Source organism: Peromyscus eremicus, chromosome 2 (assembly GCF_949786415.1).
Source record: "Peromyscus eremicus chromosome 2, PerEre_H2_v1, whole genome shotgun sequence".
Taxonomy (NCBI): domain Eukaryota; kingdom Metazoa; phylum Chordata; class Mammalia; order Rodentia; family Cricetidae; genus Peromyscus; species Peromyscus eremicus.
The window spans coordinates 148,586,310-148,613,397 of NC_081417.1; the positions used below are offsets into that span (position 1 = coordinate 148,586,310).

General features: G+C 48.6%; 3 protein-coding genes across 4 annotated transcripts in view; 2 read left to right on the top strand and 1 right to left on the bottom strand.

Moving 5' to 3' along the window:
- The window catches only part of Hspg2 (heparan sulfate proteoglycan 2), a 100,854-nt gene extending 98,124 nt beyond the window's left edge, over window positions 1-2,730 (top strand). For both annotated transcript variants that reach the window (XM_059255221.1, XM_059255222.1), the window contains 6 exons: window positions 235-310; window positions 429-507; window positions 662-729; window positions 889-972; window positions 1,417-1,520; window positions 1,621-2,730. In XM_059255221.1, the coding sequence (XP_059111204.1) occupies window positions 235-310; window positions 429-507; window positions 662-729; window positions 889-972; window positions 1,417-1,520; window positions 1,621-1,793 (584 nt within the window). In that variant the 3' untranslated portion in view covers window positions 1,794-2,730. The remainder of the gene's footprint in view (window positions 1-234; window positions 311-428; window positions 508-661; window positions 730-888; window positions 973-1,416; window positions 1,521-1,620) is intronic.
- A 2,805-nt stretch (window positions 2,731-5,535) lies between these two features.
- On the bottom strand, window positions 5,536-17,733 carry Ldlrad2 (low density lipoprotein receptor class A domain containing 2). The gene is made up of 5 exons (XM_059255901.1): window positions 17,655-17,733; window positions 13,669-14,112; window positions 8,122-8,253; window positions 6,953-7,093; window positions 5,536-5,768 (listed from the first exon to the last, which is right to left on the bottom strand). The coding sequence occupies exons 1-5, from the start codon at window positions 17,731-17,733 to the stop codon at window positions 5,536-5,538; spliced, it is 1,029 nt and encodes a 342-aa protein (XP_059111884.1).
- On the top strand, window positions 15,164-15,608 carry LOC131905244 (large ribosomal subunit protein eL42-like). The gene has a single exon (XM_059256212.1). The coding sequence runs from the start codon at window positions 15,246-15,248 to the stop codon at window positions 15,564-15,566; it is 321 nt and encodes a 106-aa protein (XP_059112195.1). The 5' UTR covers window positions 15,164-15,245; the 3' UTR covers window positions 15,567-15,608.
- Window positions 17,734-27,088: the final 9,355 nt, after the last annotated feature.

A 27,088-nucleotide genomic window follows, 5' to 3' on the forward strand; every position in this document is an offset into this window, starting at 1 on the left:
AGCTAGACAGAGAAACCCTGTCTGGGGGAAAAAAAAAAAAAAAAAAAAAAAAAGTAAATGTAGGTACCCGATGACCTGAGTTTGATCCCTGGAACTCACGATGGAAGGCGAGAACTGACCCCTAACAGTTGTCTGATCTCCGCACACACACACACACACTGTGGCACGATCATGCCCACACTCACACACACCATATACACAAACACACACACTGTCCCCTCTCTCGCCACGCAGATGCTCCTGGACAGTATGGAGCCTACTTCTATGACAATGGTTTCCTTGGCCTCCCTGGCAACATCTTCTCCAGGAGGTAAGACAGGTGTTGTTGACTTGTGGGTCCAGCCGGCTTAACTCAAGTCTGAGACTGAGGCTTCTCCTGACGCACTGCTTCCTGCCCCGTCTCCCCTCCCCCCGCACCCCACCCCCAGCTTTCCGGAAGCACCCGAGACCATCGAATTCGAGGTTCGGACCACCACAGCCAATGGCCTCCTGCTCTGGCAGGGTGTGGTGAGTGGACATCCAGCTAGGAGTCTTGAGATTCCTGGACCTGGAAACTGGCCTCCTGGTTGGGGAAGTGTAGTAAGAGGAAGGCTGAGATTATAGCCCTCAGGGTCTCAGCTTTCCAGTGTGGGACCCTAGAGACCCTATGCTTCCCTGGCAGGTGAGAGAAGCCACTCACAGCAAGGACTTCATCAGCCTTGGACTGCAAGATGGCCTTCTTGTCTTCAGGTAAGTCCTAGCACCTCCATACCCTCTTCCATCCCTGGCTTTTCCCATGGGAAGCTGCAGCTCCAGGTGCCCTAGCCACACACACCCCCAGGACCATCTGCACCTGACACCTTTTGTCCACCCCAAAACTCACACCTTCATGGATCTCTGATGCTATAGCTACCAACTGGGCAGTGGGGAGGCCAGTCTTGTCTCAGAAGACCCCATCAACGATGGCGAGTGGCATCGGGTAACAGCACTGCGGTAAGCGGTCCAGTCCAGCACTGGGGGACGGGACCAGAGGTGGGCGTGGGACCAGGAGCCCCCCTCTTCCGGGAGCGGGGTAGGGCAAGGAGGAGGAGGCTTGGAGATCTGAGAGACTGATGTGGGAAGGGACACCTTGCCGGCGAGCCGAGCTCCTGGCAGTACAGAGCCCCATTAGGGTTCAGGGTGGTGGTACACACCTGTGATCCCAGCACTTGGGAGGTGGAGGCAAGAAGACCCCGAGTTTGAGCCCAGCCTTGGCTTTTCAAAGAGAGGCAACCTGAGGATGGGCCTCAGAAGGTAGCTGTGAGTGGCCAGTAGAAAAGGAGAGATCTGAGAGCAAGCAGGGGCCAGATTTGTCTACAGGGAGTCTCCATGACAAGGGGAGAGCATTTGTGGAGGATGGGAATTCAGGGTAAGGGGCCTGACCCTGTCACACTGCAGAAAGGGCCAGAGAGGCTCCATCCAAGTCGATGGTGAGGAGCTGGTCAGCGGCCGGTCCCCAGGTCCTAATGTGGCAGTCAACACCAAGGATATTGTCTACATTGGTGAGTGCCCAGCAGGGTGCTGAGGCAGGCAGGGGAGGAGTCTGGTTTCCTTGCCTCTCTGGTTCCACCACTCACCCACTGTCACACTCCTCTTCCGAAGGTGGTGCCCCAGATGTGGCCACGCTGACCAGGGGCAAGTTCTCCTCTGGGATCACAGGCTGTATCAAGAATCTGGTGCTTCACTCAGCCCGGCCTGGAGGCCCACCCGCACAACCCGTGGACCTGCAGCATAATGCCCAGACAGGGGCCCATACACATCCCTGCCCCTCATAGGCACCCGCCTGCCTCCCACGGACTCCTGGGCAGCACCCAGCCTGACAACGTCGAGTATATTATTATTAATATTATTATGACTTTTTGTAAGAGACGGAGGCAATGGCACGCTTGCTGCTACCACCCTGGGCTGGACTGGAGGGTGGGTGCGCCAGCTCCCACACGTATGGGCAGAGCCCCAAGGCTGGTGGGCAGGGTAGGTGGACTGAAAGAGGTTTTCCTCAGAAGGCCACTGGGACTTGAAGTCAGGCACCATGACTGGTAGGGCTCAGAACTGTTCCAACCCCTTCCCCGCCTCAGAGTAAAGCTAGGCTGCCCATTTCAGCAGTCTATGGACAATCCGCATTGCTTTGAGTGCCACCCTCTTTACCACCTGGTACCTCACTGTCGGACTGAATGAGGGGGTGTCGCAGTGGTCTGAGCTACCATCTGGGAGCAGAAGGCAGCTCATTCCCCACCGGCCATATCCCAGCTTCCTCCACCTCCACCTAGCCAGAAACCCCATGGCCCTGGCAGCCTTCCCCGCCACCCAGCCCACTTCCACCTGCGTTCCCTCGACCACCACCACCCACACACAGCTCAGGGCCCTGCCCTCAGGAGCTGCAAGGGAGACCAACTCTTCCCCCGACCTGCTAGGCAGAGCCCAGCAATGAAGTCCCACCACACCAGGCCGCACCCCCCACTCTTCTGGAGGTGAAGGCCCAGGGTGTGGGGGAGCAGGAAATCAGGAAGACCAGTGCCTTGGTGGGGGCAGCCGAGACCTCAGATTGGGAAGGGGAGGAGGGGTGATCAGAGCCCTGCCTACTTGGAAGCCTGAGGGCCCAACTGAGGGGTAAGCAGGCCCAGACTGTGGCTGTTGGGATACCTGGCCTAGAGAGAACCCCTGTGGTCTTTATCTGATTTTTTTCTTAATAAATGGTGCTATCCCTGCCAAGAAGTCTCCTGTCTCCTTTACAAAGGGGTCACTCAGTGCTGTACGGGGTGGAGGACAGGGCAGGGCAGGGCAGGGCAGGGTTTCTGAGATCAGGAGGAGAAGTAAAACCAAACACATTTCCTGATCAGAGAATGCCCCAGTCCCTGCCCTAGGCACCCTTCCCCCACCCAGCACAGTGCCCACTCCTATGTGGGAGCCCCGTTTCCAGGTTCCTAGTGGCTTTACCCAGCAGATCTGCATAGAGAGGATGATTGGACCATGGGCCTGAGTGCAGGTGTCTGAAATGGTCTGCACTTGGCGGTGCTGGGGGGAGGTCTTTTGCTCCACCCCTTGGCGTTTCTATAAATACCCTAGGGCAGAGACAGGGCCCTTTGGAGTAGGTTCCAGGCCCTCTGGAGCCTATCCTGTATTTTCTATCTGTTTATCTCCACAATCTAAGTCCTTCTATCTAATTATTTCCTGCTGCTCTCACTCAAGAAAACTCTGGGGAGCTGTGGGGTTGTTGGGTAGTTGCCTAGCACCCCTACCCACAGGACCTGTACTCTCTCTGTCATGAGCACTCTGCTTCAGAGGCAGATGGGCAGATTATGTCTTTCTACAAATCAGGTTTTATTGACTTGACAATCAATTCATAAGCTATGTCCATATCACTGGCTACAACTTCACGCACAGACGAGGCCCTTGACAGTATCGGATTGTTTCCTTCCGATCCTAATGACCAATATTATTTCTCAGATATCTCAGGATGCTTCGCACAGCATTGTTTGTATATCTATGTGTGTATACATGTGTGCTGTGTTGCAGAACAGCTACGAAAGGTTGGAAGAGGCCTCAGTGAAGGCAATGGCAGGGATGCAGAGAGGCCCTGCTGTACTTGGGGTCTAACAGCCCAGTTAGCATTCCCAGGCACCTAGGAGCTGGGTCCCAACAGTTAGCAGCTCAAACAAGCCAAGCAGGAGACCCTGCTCCCTGCTGCACTGAAGCCCCCACATCAGGACACTGTCTCCAGTGCTTCACAGTTCCACCTAGGACACTGCCAGCTGCTGGTAGCCATGGTACCCCTGCACTGGGTGTCCTTCCTTGTATAGGATCCAGGGGAAGAGGTTGCATTGCTCATTGGTCTGTTATGTTCATAGGCCTGGTTTTTCTTTTTTTGTTTTTTTTTTTTTAAAGATTTATTTATTATGTATACAGTGTTCTGCCTGCATGTATGCCTGCAGGCCAGAAGAGGGCACCAGATCTCATTATAGATGGTTGTGAGCCACCATGTGGTTGCTGGGAATTGAACTCAGGACCTCTGGAAGAGCAGTCAGTGCTCTTAACCTCTGAGCCATCTCTCCAGCCCTTGTTTTGTATTTTTAAATTTCATTTATTTTATGTGTGTGGGAGTTTTGTCTGCATGTGTCTGCTGTACATGCATGTCTGATACCTGAGGAGGCCAGAAGAGGGTGTTGAATCCCCTGGGACTGGAATTACAGACAGTTGTGAACTGCCATGTGGGTGCTGGGAATTGAGCCTGGGTCCTCGGGAAGAGCAACCAGTGCTCTTAATGGCTGAGACACCTCTCCTGGTTTGGTTTGGTTTGGTTTTTGGAGACGGGGTTTCTCTGTGTAGCCTTGGCTATCCTGGAACTTGATATGTAGACCAAGCTGGCCTCAAACTCAAAGAGAGCTGCCTTCCTCTGCCTCCTGAGTGCCGAAATTAAAGGTGTGTGCCACCATGCCAGGCTCCATTCCCCTGTTTTTTTGTATTTTTAGGATGAGGTCTTACTCTATAGCTCAGGCTGGCAAACTCTTACCTCAACATCTCAAGTGCTGGGATTATAGGTGTGAACCACTGACACTTCACTTGTTTTTTCTGATATGGTTTTGATAGGCTCATTAAATTTTTTTTTTTAGATTTACTTATTTTATTTGTATGAGTGTGTTGTCTGAATGTATATATGCATACTCCATGCATGCCTAATACCAGTGCCCAAGGATGCCAGAAGAGGGTGTCAGATTCTCTGGGCCTGGGGTTACAAATGGTTGTGAGCCACCAAGTGGGTGACAGGAAGAAAATGCGGATCCTCTACAGGAGCAACAAGTATTCCTAACCACTGAGCTACCATCTCTCCAATGCCCTCATTTTTTTAACTGTTATTTTCTGTTTATATGGTTTTTGTTGGGGGGTTTGCTGTTATAAACCAGAATCTCACATAGCCCAAGGTGACTCTGCACTTGTTATGTAACCAAGGATGACCTTGAACACCAATGCTCCTGCCTCTACCTACTGAGTATTGGGATGGCCGGTGCATATGACTGTGCCCAGTTCTATGAGGTGTTGAGTGGGGATGGAACCCAGGGCTCTGTGCATGCTAGGTGAGTACTCTACTGTGCTACACCGCCAGACCTGGATAGACTCCCCCAGACCCCCTGTGTTAGTGTGTTCTGATTTAATCTGACATGGTCATATTACCAGACTGGGCCTCACTGTTCCTGCTACAGCATCTGTTTAGTCAGTCTGCCTCAGTGTCTGCGCTTCAAATGCAGCCCCGCTGCCGTTTTCTAAAACGGATTCACTGGGAGCAAGGCCCAGCACGGATGCTACTGTGCTGGACAATAAGGAATAACTCAGAGCAAAGCAAGTCTGATTGTTCTGCTTTCTGCAACCTGTTCCCCCATTTGGGAAACAGGACTTGGCCCATTTCCCAGAGAGGCAAACTGAGGCTCAAAGAACTGAGTGACCTGTTCCAAGTGAGCCAGCCAACAGAGCTTAAAGCTCAGGCTTGTCAGACCCCAGAGCCTGCTCCTCTGATAACTAAGCCCCCTAAGGATGGCCTCTCTGGTTCTGGAAAGCTGACCAGTTCAGCCACAGATCCCCAGGAGCCACCCGGCCAGGACAGAGGTGGCAAGTATTGTAGGCTGTGCAGCATCTGAGGCCGAGCCTGTGGTCACCTGGGTGCCAGACCAGCCAACCTGGGCAGCAGCAGTACCACCAGAGGAGGCCAGTGGAGGCCAATAGCATCAAGGAGGCCAAAGCCACCCACCAGATCGAGGCGCCTGTGAGAAGAATGAGAGTCCAGTCAGCTTCCACCCGGGCCTGGTGTCCTGTGGTCACCTAGACAGGACGTGTGTGTGTGTGTGTGTGTGTGTGTGTGTGTGTGTGTGTGTCCATCAGGACGTGTGTATGAGTGTATGTGTGTGTGTTACCAACGGGATGTGTGTGTGTGTGTGTATGTGTGTCTCTGTGTGTGTGTGTGTGTGTCTATGTGTCTGTGTGTTACCACCGGTTTTTATTTTGGTGGGGTGAGGACATGTATGCCACAGCAAGTGTGTGGAGGTTGTCAGGGACAACTTGATGGAGTCTGTTCTCTTTTTAACACGGTTTCTAGAGATCGAACTCAGCCCACCAGGCTTACTCAGCAAGCCCCTTTACCGGCCAAGCCTTCTGGTCAGCCTTCCATCTGATTTTTCGCTTTTTTTGCTATCTGGCCTGAGTCTGTGTGGTATGTACTTACGTGTGCATACATGTTCTCATGTGTTTAGATGTTCATGTGTGTTGACTGTGGAGGCTCAAGGCTGACATTAGGAAGCCTTTTTGTTTGTTTGTGCATTTGTTTTTGTTATTGTTTTTTGAGACAGGGTCTCACTATGTAGCTCTAACTGTCCTGGAACTCACTCTATAAACCAGGCTGGCCTCGAACTCACAGAGATCTGCCAGCCTCCACCTCCTAAATGCTGGGGTTCAAGGTGTGGGCTACCGTGTCCTACACCTTTTTTTTTAAGATTTATTTTTAATTATGTGTATGCATGTAGGCATTTGCATGTGAATGCAGGTGTCCTTGGAAGACAGAGGCTTCAGTTCTTCCTGGAGCTGGAGTTACAGACAGTTGTGAGCTGTCCAACTGTGTGCTGGCAACCAAACTCATGTTCTCTGCAAAAGTAGTCTGCACTCTTAACCCCTGAGCCATTTCTCCACCCCAGGAGGTCTCCTTGCCTCGCTCTCCTTTGCCACCTAATTTTCTGAGACAAGGCCTCTCCCACTGCACTCAAGTCTTCCCTGTTGGCATAGACTGGCTTTCCTAGCACTGGGGTTACAGGTACACCCCCACTGAGCCTAGCTTTTACTCAGGTGCTGGGATGCAAATTCAAGTTCTCATGCTTGTGCAGCAGCATTTTCCTGACCGAGCCAAGTGGGATTTGGGTAGAAGAGTGTAAGAGGCTTGTCACCAAAGGCCATCTACCTTCTGACACCTCCTGCGTGGTGGGTGCCAGGCTTGCTGGAGAGGTCCTCTCTGCTGCAGAGCTGAGAGCCATGAGGAGAGTCCAAGGCTTGGAACTGTCATCTTCCATTCTCAGGGTCTGCTTGGGTACCAGAGAGGGACCTGTGAGCAGTAACAGCACATTGAGAGTGACCCTTCGCGGGGTAACTGCTGTGTCATTTACTCCTCTTGAGACTTCTTGGCCATCCCCACTGCTGTGGAATAAGCCTTCTGTACACTGTGAAGATGTGTTGCTCCCATGGTTAATAAAAAGCTGATTGGCCTATAGCTAGGCAGGATTTTTGGGGCAGAGAGAATGCTGAGAAGAAGAAAGGGTGGAGCCAGATGTGGAAGAAGCCACATGGTAAGTTCATAGATGAGGTAAATGAGCCTCGGGGCAGCCCATAGATTAATAGATACGGGTTAATTTAAGTTGTAAGAGTTGGCTGGAGTCAAGCCTAAGCTATCAGCTGAGCATTTATAATTAATAATAAGCCTTTGAATGGTTATTTGGGAGCACTGCTGAGACGCAAAGAAACTCCACCTACACCCCACTACTAGAATAAGAAAAATGAGGGACAAAGAGTAGATAAAACATCTGACCAAGGTCACGGAGCTGGAAGTGAGGTCTGGTCTCCTACTGAGCAGGCTTATAAGTGAAACTGCTTCTCAGGACAAGGGACAGACCAGCCTGGGCAAGCAGCCTCTGTGTAGCAAGTGTCACACTCTGTGTGGCACACACTTGCAGTTGAGGGGTCTGCAAGGTAGGTGTGATGACCCCCACCCCCTACCGACGAGAAAACCAAGGTGTCACGAATTTGCTGTTCTAATCAGTTAACTATTGGTTCTCAAGCATCTGCTATAACCCAGGCATCATTGTAATGATTGGCAATAATTAACTGAAATAAATAACTGAGACAGGTCCTCAGGTCCTGTGAAAAACAGCCTCTCCTGAGGTCTCAGGCCACAAGGTGGGACTAGACCCTTCCCTGTTGCACTGGCCCTCACACCCTTGGTCTCTGAACTGACTGCCACCGTGGCCACACTCCCACCTCCCCACCCAGGTCCTGCCACCCAGACGAAGGGTGTTAGGGCCAACCAGCCTCTCCACTCTGTTGTTCAGTGGGGTCCAAGCAACCCTCATCACTGACCTCTGCAGCTGGCTGGGGGTTGAGGGTCCTGGTCACTGCCATCACCACAGTTGTCCATGTCCCAGTCATCACACAGCAGGCTCCGGGGCACACACCTGCTATTCCGACAGCGGAAGTAGGTGCCACAAGACCCTGGGTAGAAAAGGGAAGCTGGAGCCCAGCGGTGGTGGGACACACGCACGCCTTTCCATGCCAGCACTCGGAGGCAGACGCAGGTGGATCTCAGTGAATTCGAGGCCAGCCTGGTCTACAGAGTGAGTTCCAGGACAGCCAGGATTGTTTCACAGAGAAACACTGTCTTGAAAACAAACAAAACAAAACAAAAAAAAAGGAAGCTGGGAGTAAGGATCCTAGACCAGCTACTACAATAGCGTGGCCCAGGGTGACAGAACTGCTGGGGTGGGGCAGGACAAGGCTGCTGTCAGTACATACATGGAAGGTGCTTCCTGGGGCGATTGCAGTACAATCTTGATGGCAATGAACACAGTGACAGGCGGAGGTGGTGATAGTTGTTGGTGATAGTGGTGGTGATGATAACGCTGGTGGGAATGATGGTAATTGTGATGGCATGGTAGTGGTGATGGTAGTGGTAGTAGTGATAGTGGTGATGGTATGCTGGCTAACACCTGCGGAATTCATAAAATAGGTAGCCCAGGCTGTTCTTGAACTTGCTATGCAGCCGAGGATGACCTTTGACTCCTATTGCCTCTACCTCCCAACTGCTGGGATTACAGGTGTGCATCACCATGTATGCACTGGTTTATGAAATGCTGGGAACCAAACTCGGGGCCTTCTTTGAGCTAGGCAAGCCACACCCCAGCCTCTTTAATATTTTTTAAGCATGTATTTATTTATTTTATGTATATGAATGCTCTACAGACTTTATACCAGAAGAGGGCATCAGATCCCACTATAGATGGTTGTGAGCCACCATGTGGTTGCTGGGAATTGAACTCAGGACCTCTGGAAGAACAGCCAGTGCTCTTAACTGCTGAGCCATCTCTCCAGCCCCATTATTTAATATATTTAAGTCATTTACTTTTAGATCGGTCTCCTAATGTGACCCAGTCTAGACTCAAACACTTTATCCTGCTTCAGCTTCCAAGGGCTGGGATTACAGGTGTGCACCACCATGCCCACTTCAGCTCTGTGGAGCAGTACTAAGACTGAAGCAAGCCAGCCGGTGGTGGTGCACACCTTTAGTCCCAGCACTCGGGAGGCAGAACCAGGCAGAACTCTGTGAGTTCCAGGCCAGCCTGATCTACAGAGTGAGTTCCAGGACAGCCAGGGCTACACAAGGAAACCCTGTCTTGAAAAACAAAACAAGACTGAAGCAAGGGGAATTTGGATCAGCTGACCACCACGGTCACAGGACTTGTACCTAAGTGGGAGGCAGAATGGATTCGAAGTTCATGTCAGTATCATGCAGTGGTGTGTGCAAGGGAAGATGGGACCCTCAGAGTCAGGACAGGACATACCCAGACACCAAATTCTCGGCACAAAGGAGATTTCTTACTCAGGAGGGGGTGGGGGGAGAGTGGGAGTGCTGTAAAAGCAGACAGCAAGCAGCAGCAGCAAGTGTTAATATTCTGATGTACAAGCCCGATTTAAGGAAAAACCCCTCCTTTCTTCTTTCTCTCCCCCCCCCCCTCCGTTCCCAGGAGGTGTGCACCCTTGACCCCCTCCCCCTTCTTTCTGTCTTTCTCTCCCTTTTCTATTTTTCTCTTCAACTCATTTCCTCTCGGATGCAATGCCTGGGTTGTGAATGACATGTCACCAGCCGCCACTACATCTGCCCAGCATGTTTTCCCTCAAGCGTGGGATACCCTGGCCAGCCGGGGTCCCACATGTGCAGTATCACAACAGCAAGCAAGCAAGCAAGCGTTTGTTGCCAGAGTGGGTTTTTAAGGAGAAAAAGGGAGAGTCTGTGTTACTGTTGAAAGGACCAAGCAGACGCTGTAACAGGCTGTCAGTCTTCTCTCAGAGATCAGGCCTCAATTTCAGTTTCCTTCGACTTGAGCAAGCACTTTCTGGGAGGGCCATGAACAAAAGATTTAGTCCTTGCAGTAGCTCCCTTTCTGCACGTACTCTGACTGCTCAAGGTTCAGCCAGTTGTTTACTGTCTGGGACCCCTCACCAACTTAGAGCTACGTGCATGGGTCAATGTGAAAGCCTGGTCCACTGAGCCAGGCCCCACAGTCAGTACATGCTAGACCAGCCAGCCTCGATGGCAGCTCAAGGACAAAGCCTGGGACTTGTCCAGGCCTGCCCAAAAATGATAACTGTAACCCCCAACTAACCTTAGCCAATTAAAAGTTACTAACATGATTACCACTCACATAAACCAATCCTGAGTCTGTTCCTATGTAGTCTGTAGCCCCCAAGCCCCCCTTGCTTTGAAAACCCTGCCCCATTGCTACTCGGGGTCTCTCCTACTCTGTTGCTGTGTCAGACGGATGGAGAGCCCCGAGTTAACTCATAACAATACAAAGATTCTGCTTTTGCACAGGATTCGGTCTCGTGGTGGTCTTTGGGGGACTCTGGGTACAACACTGTGAGTTGGTAAGTCCTGATAGGACATGCTAGCCAAATAATGAATTTTGATAGTTGGACCTTGGTGTTTTGTCTCAGGAATGAGTCAGTGGCCAAATAAGGGAATGGAACTTGGGGGCTAGCTTTAGGAATGTCATCTAGGCCGGGCGGTGGTGGCGCACGCCTTTAATCCCAGCACTCGGGAGGCAGAGGCAGGTGGATCTCTGTGAGTTCAAGGCCAGCCTGGTCTCCAAAGCGAGTTCCAGGAAAGGCGCAAAGCTACACAGAGAAACCTTGTCTTGAAAAACCCAAAAAAAAAAAAAAAAAAAAAAAAAAAGGAATGTCATCTAACTCTTTTTTTTTTTTTCCTTTTTTTAAGCAAAGGGGAGAAGAGTAAAAGCCAAAACCTGTTGGTACCATGTTTGCCATGCTTGGGTCTGTCTTATGCCACGATTGGGCCTGCTAGAGCCCTTCAGTGTGAATATGGTTCTGTGTTCCTGCATGCATGTATGGCCTCCAGAATCATGATGTCCTCAACCCCTTGCACACCCTGGCTCCTAGCCTTGCACTTACTATTGATGGTGCTAGAATTCCCTTCCTTAAGTGGGAAGTGGTGGCCTGCATGGCTCATTCCATCAGATCTCCACTCGGAAGGAAGGGACTCTGACCAGCTCTAACATGGCAGGCATGCTCTAGCTAGCCCTTCACTCTCAGTCCCTCTGTCCTGCTAAAAACCGTTAGATCCCTAAAGCTGGCCCCCAAGGTCTGTTCCCTTATTGGGCCGCTTCCTCCTCCTAAGACTGACTACCGAGGTCCAGCTATCAAAGTATTGAAGTCCAGCAATCAAAAACCCCCTTTGGCTCACCTAATTAACCTGTCCAATTAAAATTAAACACCTAACGTGGGGCTTCTCATTTGACCTTTTTAAACTGCCATTTGCCTGTGTGCCATGTCTGTCTCCTCTCTGTCCAGAGACAGTCTTTTGTCCCCCTCTGGGACAAATATCCCGGCCCCCTCTCCCTTGCTCTCTTCCCCTTCTTCCTCTATCTACTCTTTGTCTCTTATCCCTGCCCTCTGTCCCTCTGGGGCAAATACATCTCCTTTGTGCTAAGAACTTGGTCTTGGGGGTCCTGAGCCAATTCTTTTCCTTACATACTCAAATGCTACTTTATCCCTCAGCCTACCTACACCCGCAAGCCACTCCTCCCCCAGGGACCCTCATCCCAACTGAAGGTCCTCTACAGCACTTATTCTATCTACTGAACACAGATTCACTTGTTCATTTGCTTACAGCCTACCTCCCCCACCAGCAAGCCAGCCCCCAGAACACAGGGCCTTTTCTTCTACTTGCTGCAGTATCCTTAGTGTCTATGGTAGCACCTGGCATACAGCAGGTGCTCAATTCATGTTTATGAATGACCACCCATGAGGGAAAGAAAGAAAACAGTATATATACAGAGTCTGGCAGACAGCTTGGCTAATCCAGTATCCCATGCTTTAGAGCCTGGTATGACAGCTCATCTGTACTCCCCACATTTAGGGGGCAGAGGCAGAAGGACGAGAAATTCAAGGTCATTCCACATTGTAAGTTCAAGGCTTGCCCGAGCTACATGAGACCCTGTCTCAGAAGATCAAGGGGAGACGGTTCAGTGGGTAAAGAGCTTCCTAAGTTTGGATGCCCAGCACCCATGTAAAACCTGGGCACAGTGGTGTGCTCCTGTCACGCTGGGGGTGGCATGTGAGACTGGCCGATACTGGAGGCTTGCTGGCCAGCTACTTTAGCTGAAACAGGGGTCTCTAGGTGACAGACTGTCTCAAAAAATAAGCTAGAGTCCAGTAAGATGGTTCAGCAGGCAAAGGCAATTGCCACCAAGCATGATGATGGCCAGAGTTCAATTCCTGAGACCCTTATGGTAGAGGAGGAAAGGACCTCTGATCTCTATGCACACACCATTTAGGACACACATTTCATATAGAACCAGAGACTCAAAAGGGATGGGACAACACCTCCCATCCTCCAAGACACACACACACACACACACACACACACACACACACACACACACACACACGATTCGAGGGCAGACAAAAGGTGAGTGGTAGCTGAGCAGGCACATGAACCTGCCTAAGGGTAGGACCACGCAGCTCATAGCCAGGAGCAGTCCCGCCATCTTGTCCTCCAGGACCTATGGCTGTCTCAAAGGCCTCCACGTCCTGGCCTTGGCATGCTCACATGCCCCATGCTTAACACTCTAGTCTGGAGATGTAGCCAGAAATGACTGGAAAGCTCCAAGTGAGTCTGGGCTCTTCCGGGCTTCGGGGAACCAGCCTGCTCTACATCACAGAAGTGAAATCAGCAGGTAAGTCTAGACACAGGGCAACCTGCAGGGCTACAGCCTTGAAATACAGGACAGCTTCCAGCATTAAACACCTTGGCTTGAGCCAGACATAATGTTGAAGGCCTATGATCCCAGACCTCAGGAGCAGAGGCAGAAAGATCTCTAGGTCAAAGCCAAGTTGGGCTACAGAGTGAGACCCTGTCTCAAAAAACAAACAACCTGGGTGGTGGTGGCACATGCCTTTAATCCCAGCACTCAAGAGGCAGGTAGATCTCTGTGACTTTGAGGCCAGCCTGGTCTGCAGAGCAGTTCCAGGACAGCCAAAGCTACACAGAGAAACACTGTCTTAAAAAAAAAAAAAAAGGTGAGTGTGTGAGGGGTGTGTGTGTGTGTGTGTGTGTGTGTTCAATTGTAAGTGCGATATGGGTATGGTTTGGGTGTCAACTGGTGTCCTGTGTGAATGCGCTCCGAAGTGTGCCTAAAGAGTGAGTGTCAAGGCTAGAAGGAGGATGGACTTGTAGATCTCTCGTTGGTTCATCCCTCACTGGTTCCCCAAGCCTTTCCATGTCACCCAATCGTTCCCCGCTGGGACCCCATTCCTCCCTTCCTGTCATCTGAGCATCTCCTCTCCTGCTCTGTTCTCCTCGCCTTACCCTGGCCATCAGCCCCAACCCACCCAAGCGGAAAGAGGTCACCTCGCCCAAGAAGTCCACACGGGGCTGGCGGCCCCTGGTGACCAAGCGCAGGCCAAGCCAGGGTCCCGAGGACGTGAGAGGGGCGGGGATGGTCAGGCCGCAGGTCGGGGGTCCCAGAGCCCGGGGCGCCCCCTGCGGGCCGTCGTAGAACTGCAGGTAGGAGCCGGGTGCGCACGGGTCGGGCGAGGACGCATTGGGGGCCAGGGTGGCCACGGTGGTTGCTGTGATCCGGGTGGCCGAGGACAGGCTGTAGACCAGGAAGAAGTGGAACTGGAAGCGCATCCTATCTTCAGGGGCCGCGGCACGCAGCCACAGCACGCAATCCGTGTCCGGAGTCACGAAGTAGAACTTTCGGGAAGCCGAGTGAGAGCGCAGCTGCAGCGCGTCCCCTTGCCACGTCTGTCCGCACAGGTCCGTCAGGTCCCCTGAGGGGAGAGCGCAGGGATCATGCGGGGTCACCCGGGCCGTTCCGGGACACGCTCGCTGCTTGATCCCAGCAAGTCGCACATCCTCTATGAGCCTCATCGGCAAAACAGAGGTGAATTTTGCTGAGCACTTTATGACTTAATTCAAAGTCACAACTCCTTATTCGAGAGCTCTGGACTTCAGCCCCTAGGGTGGTGGCATCTGCCCGTAAAATCAATATTCCGGAGGACAGGAAGGGGCATGGTGGGTTAAGGCTAGCCTGTGTTACAAATTCAGACCCTGTCTCATAAAAGAAAACTGTGATAGCCAGGCTTCACCATGCATGCCTTAGTACCCAGGAGGCAGAGGCAGGTGGATCAAGGTCAGCCTTCATCTACGTAGTGAGTTCCAGGACAGCCAGGGCTATGTATTGAGACTGTCTCAAAACAAAAACTAAAACAAAGCCGGGCGGTGGTGGCACACGCCTTTAATCCCAGCACTCTGGAGGCAGAGGCAGGCGGATCTCTGCGAGTTCGAGGCCAGCCTGGTCTCCAAAGCGAGGCGCAAAGCTACACAGAGAAACCCTGTCTCAAAAAACCAAAAAAAAAAAAAAAAAAAAAAAAAACCTAAAACAAAAATGAGAGAAGAGGGGAAGAGAGAGGGAGATGGGGACAGAGACAGAGAGACAAAGAGAGACACAGAGACGGGGAGAGAAAATGTAAGTAAATAAGGTTTTTGGGTGCTGCACACCTCTGATCCCAACATTTAGGAAGTGGAGGCAGGAGGACTAGGAGTTTAAGGCCACCCTTAACTACACAGAAAGTTCAAGGCCAGCTGAGATACAGGAGACCTGCCTTTAAAAAAGGGGAGAAATGTATATACAACGTATTTCCACGGCTGCTGGGGTGCCTGCAGACCTGTACATTCAGACACTATCCCAACAACTATCATGTTAACTGCGGGGAGAATGGACGGAAACGGTCCACAGCCAGATGTAGCCAGGGGTAGAACAAAAGGCTCGGGTCAGACTAGGGCTTGTGGTCAAGATAAAAAAAAAAAACAGATCCCTTTCCTGTTCGGCTCATGTGGTTGAAGCGGCGATCTCGGACGCCGGGTCTCTCGTTTTCATCGCATAGACACCTCTACTGCAAAGATGGTCAACGTACCTAAAACCCGGAGGACTTTCTGTAAGAAATGTGGCAAGCATCAGCCTCACAAAGTGACCCAGTATAAGAAGGGCAAGGATTCCCTGTACGCCCAAGGAAAGCAGCGCTACGATCGGAAGCAGAGTGGTTATGGTGGGCAGACAAAGCCAATTTTCCGAAAGAAGGCCAAAACCACAAAGAAGATTGTGCTCAGGCTTGAGTGTGTTGAGCCCAACTGCAGATCCAAGAGGATGCTGGCCATTAAGAGGTGCAAGCATTTTGAACTGGGAGGAGACAAGAAGAGAAAGGGCCAAGTGATCCAGTTCTAAAACTTGTGTTTTCTGAGAGGAAAATACTGAAGCAGTAGGAAAATTCCCTGTTAGAAAATAAAAGTTATTGTTACTGAAAAAAAAAAAACCCAGATGTCGGCAGGGGGGACCCTAGGATGACTGGCTTAGAATAAGTTTTGAGTTTACTCAAAAAATAAATAAATAAACAACAAACAAACAAAAAGAAGAAAAAATAATAAATAAGTAAAAAACAAATGTTACTTTTCCAAGTATTTTGTAGGCTGGGATTGCAACAACGACAACAAAAAAAATAAAATAAAATAAAATAAATAAAAAACTGGGCATCTAGGAATAAGGTTTTCCCACACTGCTCAGAATTCATTGCGTTACTAAAGTGTCAGCAACCTCTGTTATCTTTTGTGAGGATGAGGTGGATACTTTTGGACATCTGAGTGCCTGCCCACCCACCTCCCGTTCTTTGTTTCTCCTTGCTAAAGGAAGTCCTAATTCTATCCCTTTTGGGATTATGTGACCTAGTTCTGACCTATGAGATTTAAGGAGAGATCTGGTGGGAGTTTCTGGGGAATAGTTTTCCTCCCTGATTAAAAAAAAACAGGCATAGTGGTGCACACTCGAGAGGCAGAGGCAGGAGGATTGCTGAAAGTTTGAGACCATCTAGACTGCATATCAAGCAAGACCTTACTCAATATATAAACAACAGCAAATAGTAACAAGGTAAGAATGAAAAAAAAGAAAGCAAAGGACATGACTGCTCCTAGGTATAGTGTAGGAGAAGGTTTATTATAGATATATGGGAGAGCATAGCCAGAAGCAGGGACCTCTGGGAGAATCCAGAGTAGATATGTCCAGACTGATCTTGGTCATGTGAGGAGAGGGGGAGGGAAAAAGGGAGGAGAGAGAGGGAAGCCAGGTGTAGCAGCCAGGAGGCCCAAAATACAAAGAGTGGGTAACCAAAATGATCGGATTATATAGGGAAGAGTAGTCCAGCCTCCTGAGCTGGAGAGTTCAGGGGCAGCCTGGATAATTTAGTGAAAGTCTGCCTTAAAGACTGAAAACCACAGGCTGGGGATGTAGCTCAAAAGTACAGTATGTACCTAACCCCTGTGAGGCTCCAGGTTCAACACCTAGTATTGTAAAAGTAAAAGATGAGCCAGGTGGTGGTGGCGGCGGCGGTGGCGGCGGCAGCGGCGGCGGCGGCGGCGGCGGCAGCAGCAGCAGCGGCGGCAGCAGCAGCAGCGGCGGCGGCGCACGCCTTTAATCCCAGCACTCGGGAGGCAGAGGCAGAGGCAGGCAGATCTCTGTGAGTTCGAAGCCAGCCTGGTCTACAGAGTGAGTTCCAGGACAGGCTCCAAAGCTGCACACAGAAACCCTGTCTTGAAAAACCAATAATGATAATAATAATAATAATAATAATAATAATAATAATAATAATAGACAAAGTGAAATGAGATGAGAAGCTCTTTTTCCTTCCGGTTGACTGAGAAAGTAGTGCAGGAGTCACAGCAACCCTCAGCAAAGATGAGGTTCTGACATGAGTTAGCTGCGGAAGGAACCATCTCTGGATCACTCATGGCTATTCTTATTTATTTATTTAGGTTTTTCGAGACAGGGTTCCTCTGTATAATCATCCTGGCTGTCCTGGAACCCACTTTGTAGACCAGGCTGGCCTCAAACTCAGAGATCCACCTGCCTACTGAGTGTTGGGATTAAAGGTGTGCATCACCACTGCCCAGCTCTAATTTTTTTTTTTTTTATGTGGTTTGGGAATGGAACCCAGGGCCTTATACATCTTCAGTGCATGCTCTATTACTGAGCTGCACCCCTGGCCCCTTGACCACAGGAGACAGAGAAGAGAGGAAGCAGTGATATCAGGGGTAGGATGCAGGAGTGCCCAATGCAAACGGTCTCATCCACAGCCCCAGACCCAAGGGCTACCCCGCCCATCTACAGATCCCTGCCTCTGGGTCCTTCTAGAAGGGGTTGGAATAGACATTAGGATACTAAGCAAGGCCCAGTCTCCCTTATCAAGAGACACCCACCAGAGTTAGTGATGACTGGAGAAAGCCTGGGAATAAGGTGTGCCCCTTCCAGGCCCTTCCTACTCACCTGTCCCCAGGGCAGACACAGTCAAAGCAGCTGTCCCCAGCAGGAGCAGCCTCTGGGGCAGCTGCCAAAGAAAAGCCATCCTTGGTCTGTGCCCAGCAGGAGGCAAACCTTGGAATCCCCTTGGGGGTCTTTGGGGAGACTGGGGTGCAGGGCCTGGCTGCTCCTGTAAGTGCATAGGGCACAAGGAGCAGGAAGACCAGCTCCTTGGGTCTCCTTACTGCATTGTGGGCTACCACTCCCAAATCTTCCTGCTTTGGATTAGAACTGCGTCTGAGCATTGCCATGGAGATTTGGGGCCCCAAGCTGGAGAAGACAAGGCAGACAGGAACCAGGAGTCTCAGATCCGGCTTAGCTGCAGGTCTTCTAGAAGGGGGGCCTCGGGCCTCCATGAACTGCTGCCTTCCTGGATAGGTGGGAGACTGAGCTTGAGAAAATCCCAGGACACCAAAGGAACCTCTCTGAGGGCCTAGAGAAGCCATAAAGGATGGCACATGGGACCAGGAGTTGCTTCAATTCCTAGCCTAGGGTTCCTGCCCCAGGACCTTTGCGCTCCTATCCACAGTGTTCCTCCCCCATAGCTGTCTGGCCATGACTGACTTTGTTAGGGCATTAGGTCATGGCTCACATTTTGCCTCCTCAGACTGCCCTTCCTTAACCACCCCTGAACCTGAATGAGCCCCCCCATCTATCGCTCAGTCACATCTCTCCGAATTTATCTTCTCAGCACTCTCTAGAAATATTGATTTTCACTTTCCTTTTTTATGTATGGTGTTTTTTGACAGAGTCTGATGGAATCCACACTGGCCTCAAACTCGATATAATATAGCCAAGAATGACCTTGAATTCCTGATCCTTACACTTCTACCTCCCAAGCGCAAGGATTACAATTGTGTGTGAGGTCAGTCACTCACCTGGGAACAGGTGGGTGTTGCTGAAAGGCGCTGACGGATAACTAAAGGGGAGTGACAGCAGTATTAGCAATCATAGCAAACGTCCTTCCCTTGCTAGTGTTGGGGACCCACAAGCTAAGCATCTGCTACCTTCCCAGCTGTACCCCAGCCCTCCTGAGTGATGATACTAGGCCAGGTATTGGTGATGAGCTTGTTACCCGCTCTGTCATATACACTTATCACCATGAGCCCACCATGAGCAGGTGCTCATACGTGCCTAATTTAAAGGATGAGAATTTTGACATTGGAAAAATGGCTCAGTGGTGAGTAGTGCTTAGCGCTCTTGCAGAGGACTCTGAATTCACATCCCAGTACTTACTTAGGGTGGCTTACAACAGTTGCTAACTCTGGCTCCAGGAGATCTGATGCCCTCTTCTGGCCTTGGAGGATACTCACACTCATGTGCACACACCCATGCACACATATAATTAAAAATAAAATAAATCTAAATAAATAAATGGTGAGAAATTTTAGTACAGATAATGATAAGTAAGATCAGTAAATTGTTGGGTAGAGTATTACTTGGGCCAGATTTCCTAACTGCAAGACCCTTGCACAATGGTCTTAACCTTTCTGTCTCTCATTTATCTCATGTACAAAATTAGAACAGCACTAAATTATCTTATTAGGCTATTGGGTAATTTGATGTTAAATTAACAATGTAAATTAAGTTTTCAAGGCTCATAAATCTCCCTCTTAGGCATTAGAGAAAATTCAAGGAATTAAATAGCTAATTTATTTTGTGATAAGTAGTAAGGTAAAAAACATGCAATGATGTCAACAGACATGACTGTGGTGGGCGCGCGCGGGGGGTGGGGAGGTGGGGGGGGCGGGGGGTGGGGGGGTTGGGGGGGTGGCAAAACAGCTTGACCACACAGCTGCCATGTCAGGCTTAGAGGCCCAAACACAGCTTCTGGAAGGCAACACCCGGACCCAGGAAAAGCCATAAGCTGACCCCACCCAGTAGGGCCTCCATCTAAGAGGAAATACCTGACATTCCGAACATCCCCTATACCCCTAGACAAATGTCAGCCAATCAGGGTCCTGAACTCTGGAAATCCCCTCACCCCACCCTGCCTGGGCTCAGGACTCTCTGCTCTCACCGCTGTATCAGACACAGAGTCCAAGCTCTGAGCTTGAAAATAAAGGCTCTTTGCTTTTACATATAAAATTTGGTCTCCGTGGCGGTCTTTTGGGTGTCCCTGCAATCTGGGTATAACAGTGACATTTCAGAAAGGCACAGACATTTTGTCAGAACAGCCAGGGAAGACCTCCCTAAGAGGTACTTTTGAGAAAAGACCTGAAAAAAATGTGAGGGGGCCTTTGCAGTAAGGTGGCTTGATGGATACAGGTACATGCAAAGCAAGCCTGTTGACCTGGTTTGAGGCCCAGTATCCCAGTAAGAAAGTGGAAGGTGGTGTCACACATCTGGAATTCCAGCATTCCTATGGTGAGATGAGAGATGGAGACAGAAGACTCACTCAGAAGTTTATGGACCAGTAATTTAAGTCTATTGTTAATGGCCTGATAGGCAAAGAGAGAGGTCATGAATGTCCCTGTAAAAGGCATTCACTCCAGCCAGCTGTATCCTAGCACCGGGTAGACAGAAATGGGCAGATCTCTGTTAGGTTTGAGGACTACAAGCCAGTTCTAGGCCAGTCAGACAGAGATACTTTGGTGGCTTGAAAGAAAGTGGCCCCCAAAGGGAGTGGCACTCTTGGGAGGTGTGGTCTCGTTGGAGGAAATGAGTTACTGTGGGGATGGACTTGGAGGTCTCTTTTGCTCAAGCTTCCCTCAGTGTGACAACCAGTCCACTTCCTGTTGCCTGTAAGATGTAGGACTCTCAGCTCCAGCACCACATCTGCCTGCATGCTGCCATGCTCCTAACCTCTGAAGCTGTAAGGGAGCCACTCCAATGAAATGTTTTCTTTATAAGAGTTGCCATGGTCATGGTGTCTCTTCAGAACAACAGAAAACGCTAAGACAGCTACACAGTGAGAAACATATCCTCCATATATACATATCTGTATATGTACACATGTAGCACCCGCGCTACCACCTGTTCACCATGTCCGAGCGAGGGGCCGAGGATTAAAAACAGAAACAAGACAGCTGGTCATTCATCTTAGTAGAATGCCGAATGTCGTTTATTGAAGGAGGGAGGAGACCTTAAATACAGGTTTACAGCACAGTGGGAGAACCCCGGAGGGCAGAAGTTCGCTACAGATGTTTTGTGGTTTTTTTTTTGTTTGTTTATAATAAGGTATCTCTTTGAGATACTGACTTTAAATATATTTATTTTTATTTATAGACATGTGTCTGTTAGTGTATGTCACTTGTGTGCGGGTATCCAGAGGGCAATGGATCCCCTGGAGCTACAGGCAATTAATAGCCTTCCAAACTTGAGTCCTCTGAAGAGCAGCAAGTGCTCTTAACTGTGGAGCCACATCCCCAGCCCCTGGTTTTTTTTGTTTGTTTGTTTTTTGTTTTTGTTCCTCTTCTTCTTCTTCTTCTTCTTCTTCTTATTATTATTCCTCCTTCTTTTTCAGTGGTTTTGTTTTGTTTTGTTTTGTTTTTTGTTTTTTTTTTTTTTTTTTTTTTTTTGGTTTTTTTTTTTTTTTTTTTTGGTTTTTTTGAGACAGGGTTTCTCTGTGTAGCTTTGCGCCTTTCCTGGAACTCACTTGGTAGCCCAAGCTGGCCTCGAACTCACAGAGATCCGCCTGGCTCTGCCTCCCAAGTGCTGGGATTAAAGGCGTGCGCCACCACCGCCCGGCTTGTTTTGTTTTTTTAAAGACAGGGTTTCTTTGTGTAACAGTCCTGGCTGTCCTGGCATCCTCATGGTTGCTACAGATGTTTTACATTCTTGCATCCTAGCTGTTTACACCAAATGCAGGATACACAAACAAGGAACCTCCAGTAAGCGTGTTCAGGAGGAAGGAAAGTGGCAGGGAATCAGCATAGGGAGGACATCTGAATCAAGGTCAGCAAGCAAGGCAACAGCTACTCAAGAAACGGGGATCAGGGCCCAGCATACACATAGGCATAATATACATATATGCATTATATGCATGTGTATGTATATGTATACGTATATTCCTACCAGTCAGGCTGGTTATAATCTCAGCACTCAGGATAGGCAGGAGGGTTAGCTTGAGTCTGCAGCAAGCCTGGACTACATACTATGTACCAGGACAGCCAGCTAAAGCAAGAGACCTATATTTATTTATTTATTTGGTTTTTTGAGACAGGGTTTCTCTGTGTAGTTCTGGCTGTTTTGAAACTTGCTTTGTAAACTAGGCTTGCTTCGAACTCACAGAGATCCACCTGCCTCTGCCTTCCAAGTCCTGGGATTAAAGGTATGCACCACTACCACCAGGTAAGACCTATCTTTAAAAGAAAAAAAAAAATGTCCTGCTATGTGTGTCTCTGTCCCTGACTCTTAAATTCCTAACTCTGATGTGTAAACCTAATTAATCTTATCAATAAAAATCAGGAGTCAAAGCCGGGCGGTGGTGGCGCACCACGCCTTTAATCCCAGCACTCGGGAGGCAGAGCCAGGCGGATCTCTGTGAGTTCGAGGCCAGCCTGGTCTCCAAAGCGAGTTCCAGGAAAGGTGCAAAGCTACACAAGAGAAACCCTGTCTCGAAAAACAAAACAAAACAAAACAAAAAAAAAAAAATCAGGAGTCAGATATCAGGGTAAAAACCTGAAAGATCAGAGAAGTGGGGGAGAAACCACAGTCACTTCCTACCTCTCTGCTTCCTCTGACCAAAAGAGTCCTTAACCGGTTTCTGCCCCACCTTATCATTTCCTATTTCCTCTCTGTACAGACCTCCTGATCTCTATGGTTAACTAGTGGCTAGCTTTGCCCTCTGACTCCAAGCAAGCTTTATTTGTCAGAACACAACAAAATATCACACAACATAACTGCAGTCTGACTTTCCTCTTAAAATGCAGGTCTTATGTATCCTGTATCTAGAAATGGGTCTGGTCTAGGGTCTCAGGAAAATAACCACAATCCAAAGCACTTCAGCAAAGCAAAGTTTTAATTTTACAGAAGGTTGTAGGGCTGCAGGTCAAGCAGAAAGCACCACTAGAGGGAGCTACTCCGAGTTTTCCGTCCTGCTGCAAAGAGGTCCTTTACCTTGCTCTATGTGGGCAGAGCTCCCTCACTTCATTGCATGATCAAGTGACTTAAAAGTACAAAGTGAGCTGGGCAGTGGTGGCACACTCCTTTAATCCCAGCATTCAGGAGGCAGAGCCGGGCAGATCTCTCTGAGTTCAAGGCCAGCCTGGTCTACAGAGCTAGATCCAAGACAGGCACCAAAACTATACAGAAAAACCCTGTCTCGAAAAACAAAACAAACAACAACAAAAAAATACAGCGTGGTTGCTAAGCAAGGTGTACTTAATGTTCGTAGAACAAGGTGTAACCTTGAACACATGCTTTGATCTTCTACAAATGTTAATTGGAAGAGGGATTTTTTTTTCCCCAGATGGCATCTTTACCAGTTTTTAAAACTTACTGCATTTAATTATGTGTATGGGTATAAAGCGATAAATCCACAGTAGTCTGCTTAAGGAGTACTAGGGAATTTTTTTTTTTTTTTTTTTTTTTTTTTGGTTTTTTGAGACAGGGTTTCTCTGTGTAGCTTTGCGCCTTTCCTGGAACTCACTTGGTAGCCCAGGCTGGCCTTGAACTCACAGAGATCCGCCTGGCTCTGCCTCCCGAGTGCTGGGATTAAAGGCGTGCGCCACCACCGCCCGGCATGGGAAATTTATTAAGTTAAATTGAGGAAACACACTCATGAATACAGAACCTAGTAGACAGCTAAGTAGTCCTCTGATCTGACCAGGAGCAAATCCACCTAGCACTTCCATCACACCAGGAAGCAGGGAGAAGGGAGAAGGAGCTTGTGACCCCTATCCCTTTCCTCTTAAGAGGTCAAGTACAAGGGGAAGAAGCACCGCCTCCTTAGGGCCCAAGGTCATGGGTGGAACAAATACCACTACATGGGTATGTATGTCTGAATGTGGTTATGTGCAAATACCTGCTGGGTTGTGAGCCACCCGACCTAGATATTAGGAATTAAATTTGGATCCTCTGTAAGAGCAGCCAGTGCTCTCAACCACCAAGTCATTTCCATAGTCCCCCCTTTTTTTAATATTAGGTTTTTGCTATCTGGGGGGCCAGCCTCCAACAGCACAGGGCTCAAAGGGCATCCATGGAGTTGGCATGCTATGACCTTCATATCTGAGGGGGTAAGGGCAAAGACACACTCTCTCTTGATGGTTTCCTTCTTTATTCTTCTCTATTCTTTTCTCATATTTTCTATTCTTTTTTTTTCTGGTGATTTCCTCCTCTCATTCTTGATGTTTTCCTTCTACCTCATTTTAACTCTATCTTTATTCTTTCCCTTACAGCTTATATACGTCAGCAAAATCTTTCAGGCAATATAATAATTACATGTGGTTACATTCTGTTTTTCAAGTGAATGATTACAATGAATACAAGTAAAAAACAGCATGTTTTCCATATCCCTTACATGATTAAACATTTTATATATTACAGGTGAAAAACAAATTATCCCCAAGAACCACATACATTCATACCCAAGTAACTTGTTACAGATTAACAGAGTGTATGTAGCTGGGCGGTGGTGGTGCATGCCTTTAAAGGGGGAAAAATGTTAGTAAAACTTTGTGTGTCGCTGGGCGCACTCCTTTAGTCCCAGCCCTGGAGGGAGAGACAGAGGCAGGTGGATCTCTGTGAGTCTGAGGACAGCCTGGTCTACAGATTGAGTTCCAGGGCAGCCAGAGCAGTTACACAGAGAAACCCAGTCTCAAAAACCAAAAAAAACGAAACAAACAAACAAAAAAAAAAACGTTCCTGTGTAAAGGAAATTCCCCACCCTAAAATGGGCTCAAGGCGTAAAGAAACCTGCCACCCAAGGAATTCCAGAAGACAGCCAAACCCATCACACACCCTGGAGCCTGGAGGTCAGAAAAACGGCACTGCGGTCTAGAGGTGGCAGGGTTTCTCCGTGTAGTTTTGGTGCCTGTCCTGGATCTTGCTCTGTAGACCAGGCTGGTCTCAAACTCACAGAGATTCGCCTGGCTCTGCCTCCTGAGTGCTGGGATTAAAGGCGTGCGCCACCGCCGCCCAGCAGTAACCTACTTTGTTTGTTGTTTGTTTGTTTTTATATATGCACTGGTGTTTTGCCTGCATCTATATTTGTATGAAGGTGTCAGATCTTGGAGTTACAGTCAGTTGTGAGCTGCCATGTGAACAAGGGTTCTTTTTTTTTTTTAAGATTTGTTTATTATATATACAGTATATATAAAAAAGGACAAATATTATAGTATTACATGAAATATATAGAATATACAAATTCACAGAGACAGAAAGATTAGACGTTATCTCAAAATGGAAAAGAAAGGAATATAGAGCAATGATTTCCTAAGTGCAGAATTTCTGTTTTGTGTGATGGAAAAGCCCCACAAATGGATAGTAGTATCAGGACATAATATCATGAATGTAATAAGTCAATATAATTAATGTAATTAATGAATATCATAAATGTAGTTATTGACTGAATACTGTGAATGCAATCAATGAATATCACAAATGTAATTAATATCATGAGTGTAATTAAAAAATTTTTAGTTAAATCAGATTACTCACTATAGAAATATGCTCAATTTTTTTTTTTTTTGAGCTGAGGATCGAACCCAGGGCCTCGCACTGTTATGCCCAGATTGTGACCCCAAAGATACCACCGAAGACCTTACATACAGAATGCAAAAGCAAGGTTTGTTTCTGTTTGTTTACAAGCTGCGGGCAGGGAAGCTCGATCCAAAGCACTCACTCGTAGTAACCATGAGGCCAGGAGGAACTTGCTTTTTCTTTGTGTGGCTAGCTTTTTAAAGGCAAAAACCACAAGCCCTTCAGGGGGGTTGGGGGAGTTTTGCACGGGTGCAACTCGGATTGGTTTATTTTATCTCTGTTCTCCTTTAATTGGGTGAGGGTGTGTAACCTTTGAATTTACTGGTTGGTGGTTACAATTCATCACTTTGAGGGCAGTCCAGCACAAGTCCTAGGCTTTGTCCTTGAGCCACCATGGGGGCTGGCTGGCCAAGCACGTACTGCACATAACTCTAAGTTGGTGATGGCCCCAGACAGTAAACATCTGGCTGAACTTTGAGCAGTCAGAGTACGTGCAGAAAGGGAGCTACTGCAAGGACTATGTCTTTTGTTCATGGCCCTCCCAGAAACTGCTTGGTCCTTTCAGCACTTGCTAGGCAAGCACTCTACCACTGAGCTAAATCCCCAACCTGCTGAATTTTTTAATAAACATTCAGTACAAAAAAAGATTTGTTTATTATGTATGGAGTATTCTGCATATATGTATCCCTGCAGGCTGGAAGAGGGCACCAGATCTCATTACAGATGGTTATGAGCCACCATGTGGTTGCTGGGGATTGAACTCAGAACCTCTATAAGCCTCTGAGCCATCTCTCCAGCCCCCACCCCCACTACCATTTTTTAAAACACAATTTATCCAAAAAAGTAGTTTCTGGGCCTGGTGAAGCTCACCAGACCCTACCTCCCTGTACTCTCCACTACATGATTCTCAGCCCCTACATGGCATTTTCTCTCTATCCCGGGTTATTCAGCCACAGGGTTTGAAGGCACTAATCTCTCAGACCAATGAAAGTCTGAGTCTGTTTTATTTTGTTTAGCAGATGCTGACTTATTTCTTTCTTTCTTTTTTTTTTTAAAGAGATTTATTTATTATGTATACAATGTATGCATGCTCACAGGTCAGAAGAGGGCACCAGATCTCATTACAGATGGTTGTGAACCATCATGTGGTTGCTGGGAATTGAACTCAGGACCTCTGGAAGAGCAGCCAGTGCTCTTAACCTCTGAGCCATCTCTCCAGCCCGCTGACTTATTTCTTACAGTGTGGATGGGATTTTTGTTTTTAAATCTAAAATTCAGTTTTTGTCTTTGAGAAGAAACTTATCAACATATTAGCTGTGGAGGGACCCCAAAACAGCTTGACCACGCAGCAACCATGACAGACTTAGGGGCCTAGACACAGCTTCTGTGACAGGCTTACTGACAGGCAACACCCAGATCCAGGAAAAGCCTTAAACTGATACCTACCACCCAGGGATCTGCCCAGGGATGAGGAAGTACCTAATATCGCAAACATTCCAACCATTAGATAAGGTAACCAGACGTCCTTGAGTCTAGCACACACCTATTTTTGTTATTCAGATACCCTTAGACAGCTGTCAGCCAATCAGGATCCTGAACCCTGGAAATCCCTCACACCAACCTCTGCTATGATAAGAACTCTGCCCCACCTGAGCTAGGGGCTCTCTTTTCTCACCACTGTGTTGGACAGAGGGACCAAGCCCCAGAGCTTGAAATAAAGGCTCTTTGCTTTTACATGCTGGATTCGGTCTCTGTGG

Bases quoted from the DNA above. Each gene is read 5' to 3' on its own strand.
- LOC131905244 (XM_059256212.1), top strand. From the start codon at position 15,246: ATGGTCAACGTACCTAAAACCCGGAGGACTTTCTGTAAGAAATGTGGC.
- Ldlrad2 (XM_059255901.1), bottom strand. From the start codon at position 17,733: ATGGCTTTTCTTTGGCAGCTGCCCCAGAGGCTGCTCCTGCTGGGGACA. The intron at 14,113-17,654 runs GTGAGTAGGAAG...CTCTCCCCTCAG, and splicing joins TGTGTCTGCCCTGGGGACAG to GGGACCTGACGGACCTGTGC. The intron at 8,254-13,668 runs GTGGGTTGGGGC...TTTTCTACCCAG, and splicing joins GGTGACCTCTTTCCGCTTGG to GGTCTTGTGGCACCTACTTC.